Source organism: Trifolium pratense, linkage group LG1 (assembly GCF_020283565.1).
Source record: "Trifolium pratense cultivar HEN17-A07 linkage group LG1, ARS_RC_1.1, whole genome shotgun sequence".
Classification (NCBI taxonomy): domain Eukaryota; kingdom Viridiplantae; phylum Streptophyta; class Magnoliopsida; order Fabales; family Fabaceae; genus Trifolium; species Trifolium pratense.
In genome coordinates this window covers 6311834-6333510 of record NC_060059.1, presented here as the reverse complement: position 1 = coordinate 6333510, position 21677 = coordinate 6311834, and the positions used below count along the sequence as shown (strand labels likewise).

The 21677-nt window shown below is 31.3% G+C and overlaps 3 protein-coding genes across 7 annotated transcripts; 2 read left to right on the top strand and 1 right to left on the bottom strand.

Moving 5' to 3' along the window:
• The first annotated feature begins 1858 nt into the window (after positions 1-1858).
• On the top strand, positions 1859-4793 carry LOC123902362 (protein phosphatase 1 regulatory subunit INH3). Its single transcript, XM_045952065.1, has 2 exons — positions 1859-2055; positions 4064-4793. The coding sequence occupies exon 2, from the start codon at positions 4167-4169 to the stop codon at positions 4524-4526; it is 360 nt and encodes a 119-aa protein (XP_045808021.1). The 5' UTR covers positions 1859-2055; positions 4064-4166; the 3' UTR covers positions 4527-4793.
• Positions 4794-9322: 4529 nt separating this feature from the next.
• LOC123903025 lies at positions 9323-10971 on the bottom strand. 4 transcript variants are annotated; one of them, XM_045952883.1, is made up of 4 exons: positions 10729-10971; positions 10185-10343; positions 9911-9951; positions 9323-9575 (listed from the first exon to the last, which is right to left on the bottom strand). In XM_045952883.1, exons 1-4 carry the CDS (start codon positions 10837-10839, stop codon positions 9566-9568), a joined length of 321 nt encoding a protein of 106 aa, XP_045808839.1. In that variant the 5' UTR covers positions 10840-10971; the 3' UTR covers positions 9323-9565. The 4 variants fall into 4 exon arrangements, with proteins under 4 accessions (XP_045808839.1, XP_045808841.1, XP_045808837.1 ...); XM_045952885.1 differs by having other exon boundaries at positions 10185-10271; XM_045952881.1 differs by lacking the exon at positions 9911-9951.
• Positions 10972-15967: 4996 nt separating this feature from the next.
• On the top strand, positions 15968-19494 carry LOC123899340 (receptor-like protein EIX2). Of its 2 annotated transcripts, XM_045950461.1 has the most exons (2): positions 16005-17546; positions 17691-19494. In XM_045950461.1, exons 1-2 carry the CDS (start codon positions 16028-16030, stop codon positions 19343-19345), a joined length of 3174 nt encoding a protein of 1057 aa, XP_045806417.1. In that variant the 5' UTR covers positions 16005-16027; the 3' UTR covers positions 19346-19494. The 2 variants fall into 2 exon arrangements, with proteins under 2 accessions (XP_045806410.1, XP_045806417.1); XM_045950454.1 differs by having other exon boundaries at positions 15968-19494.
• The last annotated feature ends 2183 nt before the right edge of the window (positions 19495-21677 follow it).

Genomic DNA, 21677 nt, shown 5'->3' with positions numbered 1-21677 from the left:
TTTTGCGTTACCCCCTGCAAAATATTTTTTTGAGATTACCCCCCTGCAATGTCAAGATTATTTGCGTTACCCCCTGGCTCAACAAGTGGGCATATGACATGGAAGAATCTTGACGTGGCATGACACATGGAAATTAATTTATTTTTTATTTATTTTTAATTGCCAACTCATTAATTAATGTGGGTTTTTAATTAAAAAAATGAAAAAAAAACTTAAAAGTTGTTATATTTTTATGAACTTACTTAAAAGAAAGTTTTTTTTTTTTTACTAAAAGTTGTTATTATATATATATAAAAAAATTCTTATATATATATATAATAACTAATAATAGAGTAACCAAAAAAAAATGAAGATGAAAAAAAAACTAATAATAATAATAGTAACCAAAAAACTAATAATAATAATAATAATAATAACTAATAATAATAGAGTAACCCAAAAAAAAAACTGCAATCACATAGTAACGCAAGAACAATCGCTTTGCCCTAACCCCCAAATTGAAATTGAAAACGAAGAACAATCGCTGCATATGAACGGAACGAAAAAAAAAAGTTTCTTTAAAAAAAAGTTTCTTTAAAAAAAAAAAAAGATTTCTTTAAAAAAAAAGTTACCGTAAAAAAAAATTTCTTTAAAAAAAAAAGTTTTTTTCATTTTTTTTAATTAAAAAATAAATAATTACTGAGTTGACAATTAAAAATAAATAAAAAATAAATTAATTTCCACGTGTCATGCCACGTCAAGATTCGTCCATGTCATATGCCCACTTGTTGAGCCAGGGGGGTAACGCAAGGAATCTTGACATTGCAGGGGGGTAATCTCAAAAAAATATTTTGCAGGGGGGTAACGCAAAACTCGCCTATTTTGCAGGGGGGTATGACACTATTTACCCTTTTTACTATATAAAGTTGAGATTTAAATTTGACCATCCGATCACAAATCAATGATTAGGATTAATTACAATATGAAACTGCGTGTTAATCAATACAACGGTGAATCTACATCCATCCATGAGCAAGGCTACTAAACCTCCAACAAAAAAATATATTTTTTATTAAACACTAGCGGTCCAGGCAGGCACATTCCGCGCCTGCCTGTGTTTAACTTATGTCGAAAAAAAAAGTGTCTTATGTTATGGTGAGTTTGTTAATAAAAGATTTTTGTTGCTACTAAAAAAAATCAAGGGTATTGTTGGTATTATGAAAAGTCCACACAAAAACTCATTTATTTTCTTTATATATAGTATAAACATAAATAAACATAAATGACTCGTATAGTCAAATTTGCTTTAGACCTCATTTACTTTTAAAAATTATTGGGTCGACACTGTTGAGGCCTGTGCAGTAACTCAACTTGCATGACTTTTGAGACGGCTATGAGATTAACATAATCATATTGCCATTGTAATTTTGTCAAATTCAACGCAATACCAAATATTGCTTTGTATTTATCTATTCAAAATAAGCTTTTTATTTAATTTTTTTTGTAATTCTTAATTTTTTGCAATGATATAAATTATTTCAAAGATTTTTTTTTTTTTTGGTGATATATTTCAAAGAAATTTATTTATATAAATTTAAATAAAATTTTAAAAATAAAAAATCAATAATATAAATTTTTCAAAAAAATTTATTTATTTATTTATTTTTAATCTTAGATGAAATGTAAATACACCGAAAATAAACTCACATAATTGTGGTATATCCTATGCTTATTAATAATTTATTTTTTCATGCTCCTAGATGCTACAATTAGTCCACAATGAAAATAATATTACCCTTACTTCATTTTTTATTTTACATCTTTTACCCTTACTTCATTTTATTCTTGAAAAGGTTCGTATTTTTTCTAAATTAAAAACAGTTAAAAAAATTTCATTCCCTTATTTTTGTTCTCTGCATAAAAGTTTGTGTTTCACAAAGCGAGAGTGCATTTCTTCTTCTTTCCTCTCGACGTTGATCATCGACCTCAAAACGCTGTCGTTTCGATCTTCGCATTGTTAATCTCCTTCTCCGTCGCAAGGCAACACCTCAATCTCTTCCGCCTTTACAATCGAAGGTTTTCCCCTGCCTCATACCTCTTTTCATCATTCAATTTTTCGAAATTAGTTTTTCAAGTTCCGGAAAATTGATTCAATTTGTTATAGGGTTTCTTCTGTTTGATTCATGTAGATGCATAATTTTTGTTTGTGGATATTTTATTCAAATTTGTTGACGACGAAATATTAGGATGGGAAATGTTGTCTGATGATTGATTTTTGATTAAGGGTTTCTGTGGGTAACGTATGGTTTGTTGAAAAAATGAAGGATTCGTTGTTGTTTTAGGTTTTGATATGCTTTTTGTTCCTCTTTCAAGTGTGGATTTACTAAATTGATGAAATCTGTTAGGAGAAAATGTAAATTAGGTTTAAATATGGGTTCATTTTTATTGAATTTTTTCTTCTTCTTTCTTGTGTTTATTTAGCTGAACGGATTTAGTCATTTAGAGGATTGTTGTTTTCTGTAGCTGAATGGATTCAGTGCTTGCTTGTTTTGTTTTGATATTTTTTGTTGGATTAATTTGGTTATGTTAATTGTTTTGGGCATTTAGAATTTTGTTCATCTGCTTAGCAATATGTTGTCATAGAAAATAGAAGGCCACTTTCCTGAATTGATCAGGCTCAGTTTCTTAGAACTAATTTTCCTTTATTATTGAACATTGTTTTTAGGTTCAATAATAATTCATTAGCTAGTTTATTATGCTTTGGATTTTTGTAGAAGATTTATCATACATTTGACTGAGATGTGAATTTGGACTCAACAAGCCCGTGATAGGTAGAGTGAACTTGTATTCTTTTGGGTCAAATGTATTGGAACTTATGAGTTTTGGCCTTCTGGGGGCCAAGTTCAAACCACAAATGTATTTTGTTTTGAGTAATTTTTAACTTCTTTTATCAAACTTTGAGTAGCTTATATGACGAGCTTTTGCTAGATAGTCTGATTATATATTAGTAACAATGTATGACAATCCCACAATTCTGTACTTATCTCTTGCATTAGCTATTGCACCGGATCCCATAAGATCTCCGTAGTTAAGTGTGTTTGGGCAAGAGTAGTACTATAGGATGGGTGATCTTTGGGAAGTCCTTATGTTGCACCTCATCTTACCACCTTTAACTGGTTTTATAAGGATGGGTTAGACCCACTATAACAACTTAGCTAAATACCAGCACTGCAAGTAAACTATGTGTCTTTTATATAAATGTCAAATTGAAAGCCTTGGTTTTTGTGACAATTTGAGTTATGTATAAAGATTTTTTTTGGGGGTGAGGGGTGGGTCACATTTATGTCTTAGCAGTTACATGTTTTTATGAATTTATTTCTACTATTAATAGTTCTATTTTTGGGCATTTGGTTTGTAAGGTCTCAGGTGTTTAGTACAAGATTCTTTCTTTTCAATTGAACTTCATAGTGGAAGTACCAATTCTTGTTTAGGTTGTATTTGATGAATGATCCACAAATATGTGGTATAGTGTGGCAGATGATCATTCTTTTAGTTATTGATGATTACCCTTTAAACTAAGTTGTTGAAGTGGGTACTGTTTGTTGGATAGCTACTTTGTCATTTCCCTTGATGAATTTCAAATAGTATTTGCGGATCTAGGTTGGGTATGCACGTGGAACTCCCTTGGAAGGATATAAACTTGGGTTGCTGATTGTGGTTAGTGGATCTGAATAATGATGCCCTTGCAGCCCTGTGTTCCTGTTTTGTGTTCATTTAGTAATTGTTGTATGTCCATGTTCAGTAAGATTCTAGCTTAATAAGATACAATTATGTTTTTAGGTTCTTATATTATTGTAATTTGTTTTGCATGTTATTAGGTTTCTGATCACATTCACAAGCTGCTTTTGCATCTTCTGCTTTCTATCCACTCATGATATTTCTCTTCACTATTATTTATTTTTATGAATGTTGTTTTGTTGACATAGTATGAATGAAAATTTGATCATCAGTGAGCTTTATCTAAGTTTGTCGAACCAAACATTGTTTATTAAGAATATTGCTTCTTTTTATTTCTTGAAATTAGATTCAAGGGAAGTAAAAGAGGACACAGAGCAGGCTTGGAAATTACTCAGTTAAGATCTCCAATATCTTGGACCGTAAAAGATCCTAGTTCTGTTTTGCCAATCATGGACAGGCGCAGGGGCACCACCAGGCCAGTAGCATTGTCTTCCTCTTCTGTTACTGGGACCACCACCATAACAATTCAAAGCTCAGTTCCATCATCCTCTTCATCTCAGCAGGAACAACAGCAACCTGAAGTCCTTTTTCTCCCTCTCAATCGCAAGAAGAAGAAGGTATCGTGGAAAGACGGCACTGTGGACAATGAGTTCATGCAGAAAAAGAGTTCAAAGAAGTGTTGTATCTTTCATAAAGAGAAGCCCTTTGATGAAGATGATAGCGATGAAGATGATGTACCACATGACTCTGATAAACATCCCCATGATCATTGTTGCAAGAATCACGATGAAGCTGGCCCAAGCAGTTAGGGTTCTTACTTCTGATTGATCAGAGTGGTGATTACTGAACCTCAAAAGCCTTTATATTTTGTAAATGTTTCTAGAATTGATTCAACTTAAGTTGATTAGTAAAAGGAATTTATTTAATTTTTGTTGCAAGTATAAAATCACAAAATCAGAACTAGAGGAGTGTTTAGTTTAAACTTTAAACATAGTGTTGATCTCAAGAAAGACTATGAGTCATATATCAAGGGTTTGAGATTACTTTTAATTCATTATTATGTATTTTTGATTCAATTCTGCATTATGAGTTGAACTCACAGGAGGGGTTATGCACGTTGAGTATGGAGTATTTTTCGAACATTTTTTTGGCCACAAATTCTGATAAAAGAATCGACGCTTCAAGCTAATCTTAGCCAGCCATGTTTTTGATGGAATAGAGGTGGAAATTCTTAGAGTTTTTTTTTTTTTTTTTTTAAAAAAAAGGGGCCTGAAACTTCAATATTTAAAAATAAATGGACCAAACACATTTAAAAAAGAAAAAGAAAAGTTTGTGTGTGGGGGACCTTGACTCGACACATGATAATAATATGGGCACTTTGAAATCCAAAAAACACGCAACTCTACGTGCATTTCACGTATTTAAAATGGGATATAAATTGTCTCGTGAATTTAGCTCGACTCGAACATTATATATGTATGTAAGGGGTTGGAATTTTAACTTTAATGTTTGACTTTATGTTTACTAGTTTACTATTTGCACAGTCTTCGAATATAAGAATTTATGTCCCATAAATTATAGTTTAACTGGTAGAAATGTTATTGTTAGGTTGGACGTCGTGATCGGAGTTCGAACCCTAATTACTCCACTTTGTGTATATAACTATTAAAAATAAGATAAATTTAACACGCAAGTTTTCCAGTTTTCGAGTTTCTTAACCTATATCAAGACCCTTAAAAATATTTCGTGGCACTAAAAATATAATTAATTTTCCAATAAAAAAGCACAACTTAAATTTGTGTCCACAATTTGATAGTTGAAAATTCAAACGCTCAATTTTAAAGCTTGACTTGTCATATACTTCCGGAGTTCGATCTAATCTAGTATAGTAGTATGATGGGAATGTTTGTGTATGTAACTTAATTAAGGACTCGGTCATCATCTTTGGAATACAATTGGCATATATGTGAATTAGCAAAGAAAAAAATCAAGCATAAGAGATGAAAATGAAGTATCAAATGAGACAAAATAATATTGTATATTGTGAAGTATTTCAAAATGTTTAGGCAATTACTATGAAATTGCATGAAAGAATATATAAGGTTTTTAATTTGTTGATATTTTAAGGTAATATGAAAACAATGCATTTGTTGATTGAAACTTCTTATACAAGTGTTTCTCGAGTGCACATTATTGAGATTAATACTAAAATAAGATTAAGATAAGTGTAGTTAGACATAATTATGTTGAATTTTTTTTTTTTTTTCCTCTTCAGTTCAGGTCTCCATGTAATTTCCGCAATTATGTTGAAATTAAATTATTACAAAGTTGAGATTAAATAATATAATTTCAAGAGTTTGATCTAACCAGTGGTTAAATAACATATTTTATCTTTTAACTTAATCAAACTTCTGAGTTTAATACATTACTTGAACATGCATCGTTAAAACTATTAGGCACATTCTATTAATTTGTTGGTAGCATTGGTCTTTAGTTCTTATATCTGTCTAATCTATTATCAAATATAACACAAGAAAGCAAATACAAAGAGTGGTATGAACCTTATTATTCCCATTTAAAATGGGAATAATAAGGTCGGGCTTCGGGCTGGGCTAAAAAACCCGGATAAAAAACGGGCTACTAAAATTAGTGCTCGAGTCCGGCCCGGTACGGGTAGTCGGGCTTTCAGGCCGGCCCGGTTTATTTTTTAAAACTTTGTTTTTTACTTCTAGTGCTCACTGCTCAAACTCAACCATATAAATAGCATTAATAATTCTCACGCGTCATATTTTTACTCATCCGCTACATACAACTTTCTCGCGCGCCCTATTTTTACTCATGCGCTACGTACGAGTTTCTCGCACGCCCTATTTTTATTCATCCACTACGTACGAGTTTCTCGCACGCCCTATTTTTATTCATCCACTACGTACGAGTTTCTTGTGCGCCCTATTTTTACTCATCCACTACCTACGAGTTTCTCGTGCCCTATTTTTACGCATTCGCTACTTACGAGTTTCTCGTGCGTCATATTTTTACTCATCCGCTACCTACAACTTTCTCACGCGCCCTATTTTTACTTATCCGCTACGTACGAGTTTCTCGCGCGTCATATTTTTACTCATCCGCTACCTACGACTCTCTCGCGCGCCCTATTTTTACTCATCCACTACGTACAGATTTTTTGGGTGCCCTATTTTTACTCATCTGCTACTTAAGTAGCGGACGGTGTTTTATAATTTATGTTACAAACTAATTTCAAATCATCCAAAACAAATTATTTATATTTATATTTTATTTTTTTAATTTTAATTTTTTCGGACTTGCGGGTCGCCCGCGGCCCATTCGGGCTAGCACATATTTTAATCGGGCTTTTATCGGGCTGGGCTAAAAAGTCCGAAAATAATCCGGGCTAGGATTTTCAAGACCCGAACCCAGAAAAAAATCGGGCTTGGCGGGCCGGCCCATTCTGACTAGCCCATTTTGACAGCTCTAATGAGTTGAACTCACAGGAGGGGTTATGCACGTTGAGTATGGAGTATTTTTCGAACATTTTTTTGGCCACAAATTCTGATAAAGAATCGACGCTTCAAGCTAATCTTAGCCATGTTTTTGATGGAACAGAGGTGGAAATTCTTAGAGTTTTTTTTTTTTTTTTAAAAACGGGCCTGAAACTTCAATATTTAAAAATAAATGGACCAAACACATTTAAAAAAGAAAAGTTTGTGTGTGGGGGACCTTGACTCAACACATGATAATAATATGGGCACTTTGAAATCCAAAAAACACGCAACTCTACGTGCATTTCACGTATTTAAAATGGGATATAAATTGTCTTGTGAATTTAGCTCGAACATTATATGTGTATGTAGGGGGTTGGAATTTTAACTTTAATGTTTGACTTTATGTTTACTAGTTTACTATTTGCACAGTTTTCGAATATAAGAATTTATGCATAAATTTTTAGTTTAACTGGTAGAAATGTTATTGTTAGGTTGAACGTTGTGATTGGAGTTCGAACCCTAATTACTCCACTTTGTGTATATAACTATTAAAAATAAGATAAATTTAACACGCAAGTTTTCCAGTTTTTGAGTTTCTTAACCTATCAAGACCCTTAAAAATATTTCGTGGCACTAAAAATATAATTAATTTTCCAATAAAAAAGCACAACTTAAATTTGTGTCCACAATTTGATAGTTGAAAATTCAAACGCTCAATTTTAAAGCTTGACTTGTCATTTACTTCCGGAGTTCGATCTAATCTAGTATAGTAGTATGATGGGAATGTTTGTGTATGTAACTTAACTAGTTAGGAACCCGTGCAACGCACGGGCGAGGACGATTAAATATATCACTTAGATAATTGTTTTTTTTTTCTTTTTTTTGACAGGATAGACAATTGGTTGTTAATATAACACAACCATATAAAAAAGACATAATAATATAATTGTTGTTATACTTAGAACATAAACCAACCAACAAACAATTTCCACTTTTAAAACCTACAATTTCTTTTATACAAAGTTGTTTCCATAGATTGAGATAACTTGAAATTCCTTCCCTTCAGCATCCATATGGGACACTCACCGTGTTTTGTGTCAATAAACTGTCACTTTTAAAACCTACAATTTTTTCTATACAAAATTGTTTTCATAGATTGAGATAACTTGAAATTCATTCCCTTCAGCATCCATATGAGACACTCCCCGTATTTTGTGTCAATAAACTTTTACTTTTAAAACCTACAATTTCTTCTATACAAATTGTTTACATAGATTAGGATAACTTTAAATTTCTTCCCTTCAGCATCCATATGAGAGACTCCCCGTGTTTCGTGTCAATAAATTTTCACTTTTAAAACCTACAATTTCTTCTATACAAAATTGTTTCCATAGATTGGGATAACTTGAAATTTCTTCCCTTCAGCATCCATATAGGACACTCCCCGTGTTTTGTGTCAATAAATTTTCACTTTTAAAACCTACAATTTCTTCTATATAAAATTATTTTCATAGATTGAGATAACTTGAAATTCCTTCCCTTCAGCATCCATATGGTACACTCCCCGTGTTTTGTGTCAATAAACTGTCACTTTTAAAACCTACAATTTCTTCTATACAAAATCGTTTTCATAGATTGAGATAACTTGAAATTCATTCCCTTCAACATTCATATGGGAGAAATGGGAGAACATTTTAGGCAATGATGAAACCAGATTATAAAAATTCTAATTCAATTTTGATGACATATTTCTTAGTTATCCTTAAGACTAACTGAAATACTGAAATTATGCATTTGACAATATTACTATATTCGATCAAATAACAAATTGATGTTTGTTTTTTTCACTCAATTTAATGAAAAAGTATATGAATTTAAAGATAAGGTGATATATATTATAAGTTTATAGTTCTTAATCTAAAATCAACTGAGAGAATATTTTATAAGTTTATGTTACAAAACCCATATATTTATATGGATAATCTCCATTAAGTTCCTTTATATGAGCTAATAAACCACCAAACAAATTAATAGAAATGAGTAAATAAAGAATAATTGTGAAAGCAACAATAATGAGTAAATTAATAGTATTTTCCATTTTGTTGTGTTGCAAACGAAATTTTGCCATTTATAATGGAACAAAAAAATTAAGGCTTCACATTAAAAAGTCAAATATTAGTTTTCTGCCTAAAATGTTCTCCCATTTCAAATTGAACAAAAAAAAAAATACACAATATTGTGGTAGGAAATGTAGTTACAACATTTGTATCAATGACATTCTGTTTTGTTTTCTTCATGTAGTTTGAATACTTGAGTCGTCGAGATCGTTGCAAGATAGTTGAAATTTAGAGAATGCTACAACAAAAGATAACCGAATCATGTATTTTGAACACTTGAGTCATTCTAATGAGAAAATAGCTGTGAGAAAAACATATTTATGTTTTTATATTTTAAGTAAACATCACAGAAAAATGGATTTTTCAATTAAACCATAATGGATATGGCATATGTATAATAACAGCAAATCCATTTAAAAGTTACAATTATAGTGGATCATATCAAATATTGAATTGATGGGTTTGAAGAAAAATAAGTATAGTTTTCAATTTTGTTTCAAAACTAATGTTTAAAAGACATATTGCTAAGAGCCCCTGTAAAAGTAATTGAAATCAGCCTTCAGATAAACTAACCCAAAACTATTGTAATTATTTGATTTGGAGATAGGAAAAGCCTGCAAACCATGAAAACAAAAGACATAATGTTAAATAAACTATAATAGAATACCATACAAATTAATACATCACCAAAGACATATACAAACGTTCATTGGAGGAAAACCACACAGAAATTGTTTAAAAGACTATGTATGTAACTAATTGTAGTATTAGCAAACAAATAAAACCAAACATAGTATATCGTTGCAAGCCGTGTAAATGGTATAAATTTGACAGAAGTAGAACAAACCTTGGGCTTGACATGCAACACTTGTTGCTCCCTTTCAAGATGAACAATGCGGCTAAGTGGGGCGGATGTGCCGATGGATTGAGGCGGCTGCATGCTGCATCTAAGTCTCATAATTTGATCAATGCAGAGCAGGAAACCATTTAAGCAAAGATAAACCATCTAAGCAAATTTGATAAATGAGTTATCTAAGCTTAAACAAAAAAGTGGAACCTAATAATTGGCTTCCACTGATGCATTAATAATAAATGAATAGAAAATTTGAATGCTTTGCTGATAAGATAGTCCTATTCTTACAAATTTTTAATCAACACAAAAACACAGAACGGATCCTATTTTTAATCATAAACAAATACTCCCTCCGGCCTTATTTATAAGCAAAAGTTGCGTTTTAGATTCATTGGAAAATCAATGTATCTAGCCTATAAATAAGGCTAGATACATTGGTTTTTCAATGAATCTAAAAAGTAACTTTTGCTTATAAATAAGGCCGGAGGGAGTATAATCATAAATTAGGGATTTGAAAAAGGAACGAAACTGAAATTACCTGAGGGATGGGTCTTGAAACAGGTCGGAGGGTTAAACTTAAACGTGATATCACAGACTTGTAATATCTTGTTGCCACAGCAACATCAGCCCCATTCTCAAGCCTTATCATATTTTGTTTTTTCTCCAATGCATCAGCCACTGCCAGCAATACTTTCCTCTTTTCTTCAGATTTTAGGACCTGAAAACCAAAATCATCAATGTAGTTCTAATGAATAACCTACTTCAGCTTACTGTTGGGAATAACAAAGATTATAAAATTTGAAACAATCTGCTTTGTCCATGTATTATTTCTAATCGTTTTCATAGACAATTTCATTCATACATGGACAAAGCAAGAAAACCAGATTATAAAAATTCTAATTCAACATATCAAAAACAATATAGCATTTCAATCAATGAGTTTTCTTGAACCATGTGAATTCAAATGTTCATCTTTGTGACTGTTTGAAGATAAGGACTCGGTCATCATCTTTGGAATACAATTGGCATATATGTGAATTAGCAAAGAAAAATCAAGCATAAGAGATGAAAATGAAGTATCAAATGAGACAAAAAAATATTGTATATTGTGAAGTATTTCAAAATGTTTAGGCAATTACTATGAAATTGCACGAAAGAATATTTAAGGTTTTTAATTTGTTGATATTTTAAGGTAATATGAAAACAATGCATTTGTTGATTGAAATTTTGGACCTTTCCATGTTAAGTGGAAGGCCCATGTTTGCATCTTTAGTCAAAGGCCCATGGTAAAAATTTATTATTCGACAAAAGTCACTCTTTTATTTTCTTCAAAGTTTGAATTTGCATCCAACTCATGCATCCAACATGGCAATAAAACTAAAGATGGAATGGAAATAATATTATTTAATGATGATTTGGCAAGAATGTGGTTAGAGGTGGACAAATAAGCAAAATTTCCCTAACATGGGTTTGGGTTTGTATATTATTAAGATATTAAGATATTAATTGTCAAATAAAGTGTATTGAAATTACAAAATATTCTCAAATATGTCTATTATTAGTAATTTTTGGATAAACTGATTAACATAAAACATATTTGAGGACCAAAAACTAACAAATAAAAGATAAATTTGAAAATCAAAATGACTAACAAAAAATATGTTTAAGGCTCAAAATAATTGTTCTTGTTTCCGGCCTCCCGTGCAATAAGTTTCTGGATCCGTCCCTGTGTATAAGTGGTAGCTTCTACAAATTGCTAATGCCAAAATGTTTTCATTTGAAACATTTTCTTAGAAGAATAATAACATTGTTAGTTTTATTATTTTGCAGTGGATTATAATTCCTAAAATGCAATTTTCGACCAATATTTAAAATTTACAAAACAAAGATAGCTGAAATGTTCTGAGCCATTAAGGGATTTAAATTACTTGTAATTCATTTATGTATTTTTGCTATTCAAATCTGCATTGAGTATGGAGTAATTTTTCAAACTTTTTTTGGGCCACAAATTCTGATAAAGGATCGATACTGCAAGCTACTCCGTATTCAGGCACAAGTCTTTGATGGAATAGACGTGGAAATTCTAGAGAAAAAAAAACAAACTTTTTAAAACGGGGCTGAAAGGCTGAAACTTTAATTTTTAAGAAGAAAAGTTTGTGTACGAGGGACCCATGACTTAACACATGATAATAATGGGTACTTTGAAATCCAAAAAACACTCAACTCGACGTGCATTTCACGTACTTAAAATGGATTAAAATTAACTAATTGTTAGTGGGTTCAGTGATAATTGATGCTGAATTTGATAGGAATGACTGCGGTTCGATCCACTACAACTATAATCGGGAGTGGACTGAAACCACTTAATACTAACTCTCGAACTAAATTAAACTAGTGGTGAAATGTAAAAAACAAAGGACCAAAAGTTTGAGAAATGCTAATTAATATTTCTGAGACATTAATTAAGAAATCAAATGTAGGAAAATTTTCTTAAAATTTGTGTTGATAGAGGTGGGAACACCGGCCTATCGGGCCTTAAGGCCTAGCGTCTACATAGGCCTAGGCCAACCTATTTCTTTAAATAAAGCAGGTTAAAACTTTTTTATAAGCCTATTTAGTTAAAAAGACCATGCCGCAGACCATTAAAAAAGCCTTTGAGACCTATTAGGCCGACCTATTTAACTTAATATGAATAATATTTTTACTATGATTATAATTTATATATTAAAATTTGTACTTTGGTTAAATTATAAATCTATTAACTTTTTAAGTAGTTTAAATTTATTAATCTACATTTGTTTTTAACATATATAAATGTATTATTATAAACTAGAATTGAAATATGATGACATATATAGTCAAATTTTCTAAAATAGCATGTTAAATATCAAAAGGAATATTGGTTTATTCGTTCATAAGTATATTTAAAAATAAATATAATTATTTATTTAAATATGTTCATATGAAATAGGCTTTTAAACAGGCCAACATGTCACATAAGACTTTCAAAAGACCAGACTCAAGCCTAAAAATTAGGCCTATAATAGGCCATAGGCCAGGCTCAAGCCTTCAATTTTTTGACAAGTGAGGCTCAGACTTAGCAAAGCCTAGCTCAATCTAGCCTATTCCCAACTCTAGTAGTAAAACGCTCAAAATCACAAAAAGTGATATTTTCAATAAAAGTTTTATTTCTTTTGTTTTCTTAATTTAGTGTCGTGTGGACACTAATTAAGATAATCCTAAAAGCTTAATGTGGAAATTTCATTTCCATTTTTTTTTTTCAACTTTTCATTGTATGTGACTACTCTTTCTTAATATAAGAAAAATAAAATTATTTTTTAGCTTTATTGGATAACTATATATTCGGTCCAAAATATAGTGCAAATATATTAGTTACTTCATAAATCTAAAAAGTTTTTTTTCCTTCTTATAATAAAAATTAGAGGAGTATTATGATAATCATCATGTGGAATTAGAAAAACAACTATATTTGTGTCCACAATTTGATAGTGTAGAAAATTCAAAGTCATTTAAACTTTAAAATATTATCCCTTCGGTCTTATATATAAGAAATATTTAACTTTTTAGATTGATTATAGAATTGATATATCTAGACAATATTATAGTCTAAATACATAAATTTAACCATAAATCTAAAAAGTAAAATGTTTATTATATATAAGATTGAACGGAGTACTTTACTTATACTTCTAATCTACTATTCCTTCTGTCTTCAAATATAAGTATTTATTTGATTAAAAAGTTTATCTTTAGATATATAAGTCTCTTTTGAAATTATTAGATATATTTATTATTTCTTTTTAAATAAACCTCTGATTAATACAACTACATGTCTGGAAAGTCAAAATTGACTATATACATATTCAAATTCAAAGTGTATTTTATGCACATCTATTTATAAAATGAACATGTTAACTACCCAATTAGTTTTTCTTAATAAGAGTGAAAAAATAACAGGTGGCTCAAAATATAAGGTAAAATTGATCAAATAAAGTTAATGTATTTAGTCCAAATTTTTAACCAAATACATCAATAATGCTTTGGTCAAATGATTAGTTTATATTTTATTTTAATTTAATTTAATTTAAATAGTTGCTTATGTTTTTGAGCTACTTCTAATTTGTGTATGCAGAACCTTTACTCAACACTTGATAATAATGGTCACTTTAGAATAAAATAATACTTAATTATATGGGCGTTCACGTACTTACAATTTAACACAAAAGCTTAATGTAGAAATTTCATTCGAAATCGGTTTCTTGTTTAGAAAAAAAGAATATTCACTAATTTTACGCTGTCAATCAACACCAACCATATTTTTCGCCACATCATTCCACTAAATCTCACTTTCTTAATATGATGTGAAATAATGTTTCATTCTTATTGATTGTCGGTGTAAAATTAATTTACACTGACGATGTGTAGTCTTTAAACTCTTTTTTTTTTTCAACAGTTACAAATGAAAAAAAAAAAAGTTTTGCTGAAATTTAAAGTTGAATTTAAAATCCATAAATATGGTCACTTCACTATATGTGACTATTAAAAAGTTTATTGTGGCATTTTATACCAAAAAAAAAAGTTTATTGTGGCACTAAAATTAATTTTCTAATAAAACAGCACAACTTTTTAATTTGTGTCCACAATTTGATAGTGTTGAAAATTTAAAGGCTCAAATTTTAAAGCTTTACTTCAATAGTTCTAGTATAGTAGTATGACGGTAATGTTTATGCATGTACTCGGTCAACATCTTTGGAATACAATTGGTATATGTGAATTAGCAAAGAAAAAAATCAAGTAAAAGAGATGAAAATGAGGTATTAAATGAAACAAAAAAATATAGTATATTGTGAAGTATTTCAATTTGTTTAGACAACTAGTATGAAACTGCACGAAAGGATATTTAAGATTTCTAATTTGTTGATATTTTAAGGTAATATGAAAATAATGCATATGTTGATTGAAACTTCTAAAAGTGTATAATTGAGATTAATACTAAAATAAGATTTAGATAAGTGTAGTTAGACATAATTATGTTGTAATTAAATTTCTTGTAAAAAAAATTGTTGTAATTAATTTATTACAAAGTTGAGATTAATTAATTATTTAATTAATAGTACCTCCATTCCTTTTTTTTGTGAAGTAGTCTAATGGCTAGAAATTTCATCTCAAAGATAGATAAGTGAAGTGTCCGGGGTTCGATCCCCGACTCCTGCATATATAATGCGATGTACCTCCATTCCTTTTTAAGTACATTGGACCCACCAATTATCTTTAATTGATAAATACCAAATTTATATTCAACAGTACTATAATTTTTTCCCACCGCATAAATTTCGATGCATAATTTTGACAAAAATACGATTACACAATCAAACCAATAATCAATCTGATAAGTTGTTGAAAATTCAAAGGCTTTAAAGCTGCTTTGACATTATGAACTAGAAATAAAAGCTAGCATTGACATTTGTTTATAGTTTGATGCTTCAAGGAAGTTGATATACTTGTTATAAGTGAAAATGATAGGTTGGTAAAATGGTCCATTAAAAACATTTTTGGTTTTAAATTGGTCCCTTAAAGAAAAAAAAAGTTCGAATAGGTTCCTTAAAAAAAAAAAGATCCGAATATGTCCCTTAAAGTCATTTCCATTAATCAGTTTGGTCCCTAAAAAAAATCCGAATAGGACCAAACTGAACCAAAAATGTCCGTGAAACCAAAAATGCCTTTTAAGGGACCATTTTACTAAGCCTATTATATAATAGTTGTTTGAGTGAAATGAAAGGCATCATCCAATTCCAATTGAAACAGAGACAGAAAAGATGGAAAGATATTACAAATTTGTAGTACTTTTTTTGGTGTTGATTCAAATTGCACAAATATGTTTGTGTGCAAATTCAAACTTCCCTTGCATTGAACAAGAGAGGCAAGCTCTTCTCGATTTCAAAGCATCTATTTCATATGATTCACCAAACAATCTTTCATCATGGAAAGGCACTCACTGTTGTCAATGGGAAGGCATTGGTTGTGACAATGTTACTGGACATGTTGTCAAGCTTAATCTCAAAAATCCTTGTTACCACCCATTCTCTTGGAGGCAACAACGAGAACATTCTGACGAATACATGTACAATTTGGGAGATGATATGCCCTGTTCCAGTTGGAAACACGTAGTTGCTTCAAATGTGAGCTCATCTTTGTTGCAATTGGAACACTTGACTTATTTGGACTTGACTGGAAATTATTTCAGTGGGAGTCCAATTCCCGTGTTCATCGGTTCCATGGGACGCCTTGAGTATCTCTCTCTTTCTGGAGCTAGTTTTAGCGGGAGGATTCCCAACAATCTCGGCAATCTCAAGAACCTACAATTTCTTGATCTCAGCTTCAATTACTTTGACTATTACTCTCCCTCTCCGAGTGCTATTTTAGTAGAGAGAGAATTACAAATGAATGGTGACATCAGTTGGATATCGAAACTCCATTCACTCAAACACCTTGACTTGAGTTATATTCGCCTCAATGAAACACACAACTTGTTCCAGGTACTCAATACACTTCCTTCCTTGTTATATCTTTCCTTGTTTGAATGTGAAATTGACAATTCACTCATTCCTCGTTATGCTTTACAAAACATGACGTCTCTTTTCTATCTTGATCTCTCATTCAATGAGCTTCATGGTCCAATTCCCGAGTCTTTTCAAAACATGACTTCTATGGAATCACTTTATCTTTCTGACAACAATTTCACTTCTATTCCATCATGGTTCACTGGCTTTGAAAAACTTACCCTTCTTGAGCTTTCTTTCAATGGGCTTCATGGTCCAATTCCAGAGGTGTTTCGAAACATGACTTCCATCGAATCACTCTATCTTTTAGCAAATAGTTTAACTTCAATTCCACCATGGCTTGCTGAGTTGAAGAGACTTGTGCACCTTAACCTTAAGTTGAATCAACTCACTCTTAAAGAATGTTTTCTATCATCAATCATAACAAACATGTGCCACCTAAAACAATTAGATTTATCATTAAACAAGCTTCAAGGGGAATTAATGGGACACTTTGAATTATCTGGTTGCAATACATATGATTTGGAGGTACTGGATTTAGAGGATAATGATATTAGTGATCGCATGCCAACATGGTTGGGACAACTTGAAAATCTAAAGCGCCTTAATTTTGGTTCAAACTTTTTCCATGGACCTATCCCCTTGTCTATAGAAAAATTGTCAAAGTTGCAAGAGATATATCTATTCAATAATGCATTGGAAGGGGTCATTTCAAGTAATATTGGACAACTTGTCAATTTAACTTACATTGATCTTTCTTCTAATAAATTGGATGGTTCTATTCCTCAAAGCTTAGGGAAACTTGAAAATCTACAATATCTTATTTTTTCAAATAATTCCTTTAATGGACTCATTCCTGAAAATCTTGGACAACTTGTCAATTTAACTTGCATTGATCTTTCTTCTAATAAATTGGATGGTTCTATTCCTCAAAGCTTAGGGAAACTTGAAAATCTACAATATCTTATTTTTTCAAATAATTCCTTTAATGGACTCATTCCTGAAAATCTTGGACAACTTGTCAATTTAACTTACATTGATCTTTCTTCTAATAAATTTCATGGTTCAATCCCTAAAATCCTAGGGAAACTTGAAAATCTTTATTATCTTGATCTTTCAAACAACTCTTTTAATGGATCCATTCCTGAAAGTCTTGGTCAACTTGTCAATTTGAATTATTTGGATATTTCTTCAAACAAGTTGGATGGAATAATGTCTATGAAAGATGGTTGGCATTTAAATTTGAGGCATTTGAATCTCTCCCATAATCAAATCACTGATTCACTTCCAAAAAACATTGGTCATGTAATGTTGTCTTTGGAAAACTTGTTTCTACAAAATAACCACTTAAATGGTTCAATACCAACCTCTTTGTGCCAATGTCAACTGAACAACCTTGACCTTTCAAACAACCATTTGTCCGGTGAAATTCCAAATTGTTGGAAGGATAATCAAAAATGGTCCGAGATAAAATTGTCATCCAACAAACTAACTGGAGCATTTCCAAGCTCATTCGGGAATCTTTCATCGTTGGTTTGGTTGCATTTGAACGATAATAACCTTCAAGGAGAGTTTCCAGCGTCTTTCATAAATTTGACGCAATTGTTGATTTTAGATCTTGGTGAGAATCAACTCTCTGGTAGTATACCATTATCATGGGAAGCAAACACTTTCCCTTCCCTGCAAATTCTTAGACTGCGACAAAACATGTTGAATGGTAGTATTCCTTCACAACTATGCCAACTTAAATCACTCAAAATTTTGGACCTTTCCAGAAACAAATTACAAGGTTCAATACCTCAATGCATAGGAAACCTTAAAGGAATGACAATGGAAAAATCAATATCATCATCAGCTCCCATACAAGCTTTTGCTTTGGCTCCTGGATCTGAATGGTCTGATCAAGTTGTCACAGAAGTTGTGAAAGGAGTGGAACTCGAGTATACAAAAATATTGAAGCTTGTAGTCAATATGGACTTGTCACAAAACAATTTGATTGGATTTATTCCTAATGAAATTACTTGGCTCACAGGACTACATTTCATGAACTTGTCAAAAAATCAATTGAAAGGAGAGATTCCTCAATTGATAGGAGACATGAAATCACTAGAATCTTTGGACATGTCTCAAAACCAACTTTCAGGAACAATTCCAAACACCATGTCTGCTTTAACTTCATTGAGTCATTTAAACTTGTCGCACAATAACCTTTCAGGACCAATTCCCAAAGATAATCAGTTTTTGACTCTTGATGACCCATCTATTTATGCTTACAATCCATACCTTTGTGGATCTCCACTCCCAAATATGTGTCCCGGTGGTATTTCACATGGAAGTTCTGAAACCAAAGGTGATGGAGATGAAGATGAGAAAGAAAAAGTATTGTTCTACTTTGTGATAGCAGTCGGTTTTGCAACTGGCTTATGGGGATTTATTGGCACTTTGTGGTTGAAGAAGAATTGGAGACATGCTTACTTCAGATGGGTGGAAGATGTTGCTGACAAGATTTATGTGGCATTTGTAATTAAAGTGCCAAAGATAAAGAAGAAAATGATGAGAAACCATGTCCACTAGTGATTATATGTTTATGTTTCTTGTTTGTTTATTTATGTTTTCCTCAATGTTCCATTTTAGATGGGAATAATAAGGTTCATACCACTCTTTGTATTTGCTTTCTTGTGATATATTTGATAATAGATCAGACATTTATAAGTACTCGAATAGCATTTTACAATTTCATCAATCATTTAAGAATGTTGTTAGTATGTGAGACTGTGCTTATACGGTCCTACAATTTTTATAGACCAAATTGAACACTTGCTGATGAAATTATATTGGAGTTGACATAAATCTCTGAAGTCCATTAATTTCTAAGTAAAAGTGCTGGATTACCCTGAACACGAAATCAAAGTATAACGGCTTCAGCTCCCTTTTTCAACATAAGTGCACTTGGTTATTTCAGTGTGTGAACAAAATTCTCTTCTGCATGATTGGCCTCAGCTCCTTCCAATCATGATACACTGGATGCTATGATAAGTGTGAATCTGAAGAATGTTGATACTGAAATGCAATGATTCTGGCATAAAAACAATAGTAGCAATTAAATACAAGCTTTTATTATAATTGTATTGTTAATTCAAAGTACATAAAATATAATTTGAGAATTAAAATCTGTATACTCATTTGCTATCTCATTTCAGCACTTCAAAGTCTGTTTTCTTGCATGTGAGAAAATAAAATCTAAGTTTCAAGTATTCTTGTTGCTTTTTCATATTATAAGTCTTCAAAAAAGCTCAATAGGATTAGCTAACACATTAAAGCAAATTACATGCAAACAATTAATCCCTAAATATTGGATGATAAACATGTCAAAAAGGAATAATATGATTTTTATTATTGTATTATTGTGTGTAGAACAACTGCTGATACACTACATATATATATATATGTACAAAGAGTAAGACTAGATGCTTATTCTAAGGCTAATATCACGGTTGACTTTGGTTGACATTTAAAGGGAGATATTGACAATAAAGTGTATCTGATATTTCTTTATAATTGACAGCTCACACCAACACTCCCCCTCAAGTTGGTGCATAGATATCACTTATGCACAACTTGTCAAGTGAGCTATGAAAAACTTTGCTAGAGACTGCTTTTGTAAGCATGTCTGCCAACTGATTTTCAGACTTGACAAAAGGAAATTTAACTATTTTGCCTTCAAGGTTTTCTTTGATGAAATGCCTATCCACCTCCACATGTTTAGTACGATCGTGTTGCACTGGGTTTTGGGAAATAGCAATAGCAGCCTTATTATCACAAAACAAACTCATTTCAGCACTAGGAGGGAAGCCAATTTCAGTTAGTAATCTTCTAAGCCAAAGTAGTTCACAAAGACCCTTAGACATTCCTCTAAACTCAGCCTCGGCACTTGATAATGCCACTACTTTTTGCTTCTTGCTCTTCCATGAGACCAAATTACCTCCTACAAAAGTAAAGTAACCTGATGTGGATCTCCGATCATGAGCATCACCTGCCCAATCTGCATCAGTGTAGCCATCAATATTTAAATGATTATTCTTGGAGAATATAAGCCCTTTCCCAGGAGAGGACTTTAAGTAACGAAGAATCCGGATAACTGCATCCATGTGTTCTTCACTAGGACAATGCATAAATTGACTTACTATGCTCACTGCATAAGCAATATCTGGACGATTATGAGATAAGTAAATCAACTTGCCAACTAGTTTCTGATATCTTTCTTTATTAGCCGGAATATGAGTTGTACACTTCCCAAGATTATGATTTAGTAAAAGGAATTTATTTAATTTTTGTTGCAAGTATAAAATCACAAAATCAGAACTAGAGGAGTGTTTAGTTTAAACTTTAAACATAGTGTTGATCTCAAGAAAGACTATGAGTCATATATCAAGGGTTTGAGATTGCTTTTAATTCATTATTATGTATTTTTGATTCAATTCTGCATTATGAGTTGAACTCACGGGATGGGTTATGCACGTTGAGTATGGAGTATTTTTCGAACATTTTTTTGGCCGCAAATTCTGATAAAAGAATCGACGCTTCGAGCTAATCTTACCCATGTTTTTGATGTTTTTTTTTTTTATAAGCAAAGTATATTATAATGGAGTACAAGGGGTACTCGAACCCATGTTTTTGATGTAATAGAAGTGGAAATTCTTAGAGATATTTTTTTTATTTTGAAAACGGGCCTGAAACTTCAATATTTTAAAAATAAATGAACCAAACATATTTAAAAAAGAAAAAGAAAAGTTTGTGTGTGTGGGACCTTGACTCAACACATGATAATAATATGGGCACTTTGAAATCCAAAAAACACGCAACTCTACGTGCATTTCACGTATTTAAAATGGGATATAAGTTGTCT

Bases quoted from the DNA above. Each gene is read 5' to 3' on its own strand.
- LOC123902362 (XM_045952065.1), top strand. From the start codon at position 4,167: ATGGACAGGCGCAGGGGCACCACCAGGCCAGTAGCATTGTCTTCCTCT.
- LOC123903025 (XM_045952881.1), bottom strand. From the start codon at position 10,839: ATGATAAGGCTTGAGAATGGGGCTGATGTTGCTGTGGCAACAAGATAT. The intron at 10,344-10,728 runs GTAATTTCAGTT...AAATTTGCTTAG, and splicing joins TTTCAAGACCCATCCCTCAG to ATGGTTTATCTTTGCTTAAA. The intron at 9,576-10,184 runs GTTTGTTCTACT...CTTTTGTTGTAG, and splicing joins TGTTGCATGTCAAGCCCAAG to CATTCTCTAAATTTCAACTA.
- LOC123899340 (XM_045950454.1), top strand. From the start codon at position 16,028: ATGGAAAGATATTACAAATTTGTAGTACTTTTTTTGGTGTTGATTCAA.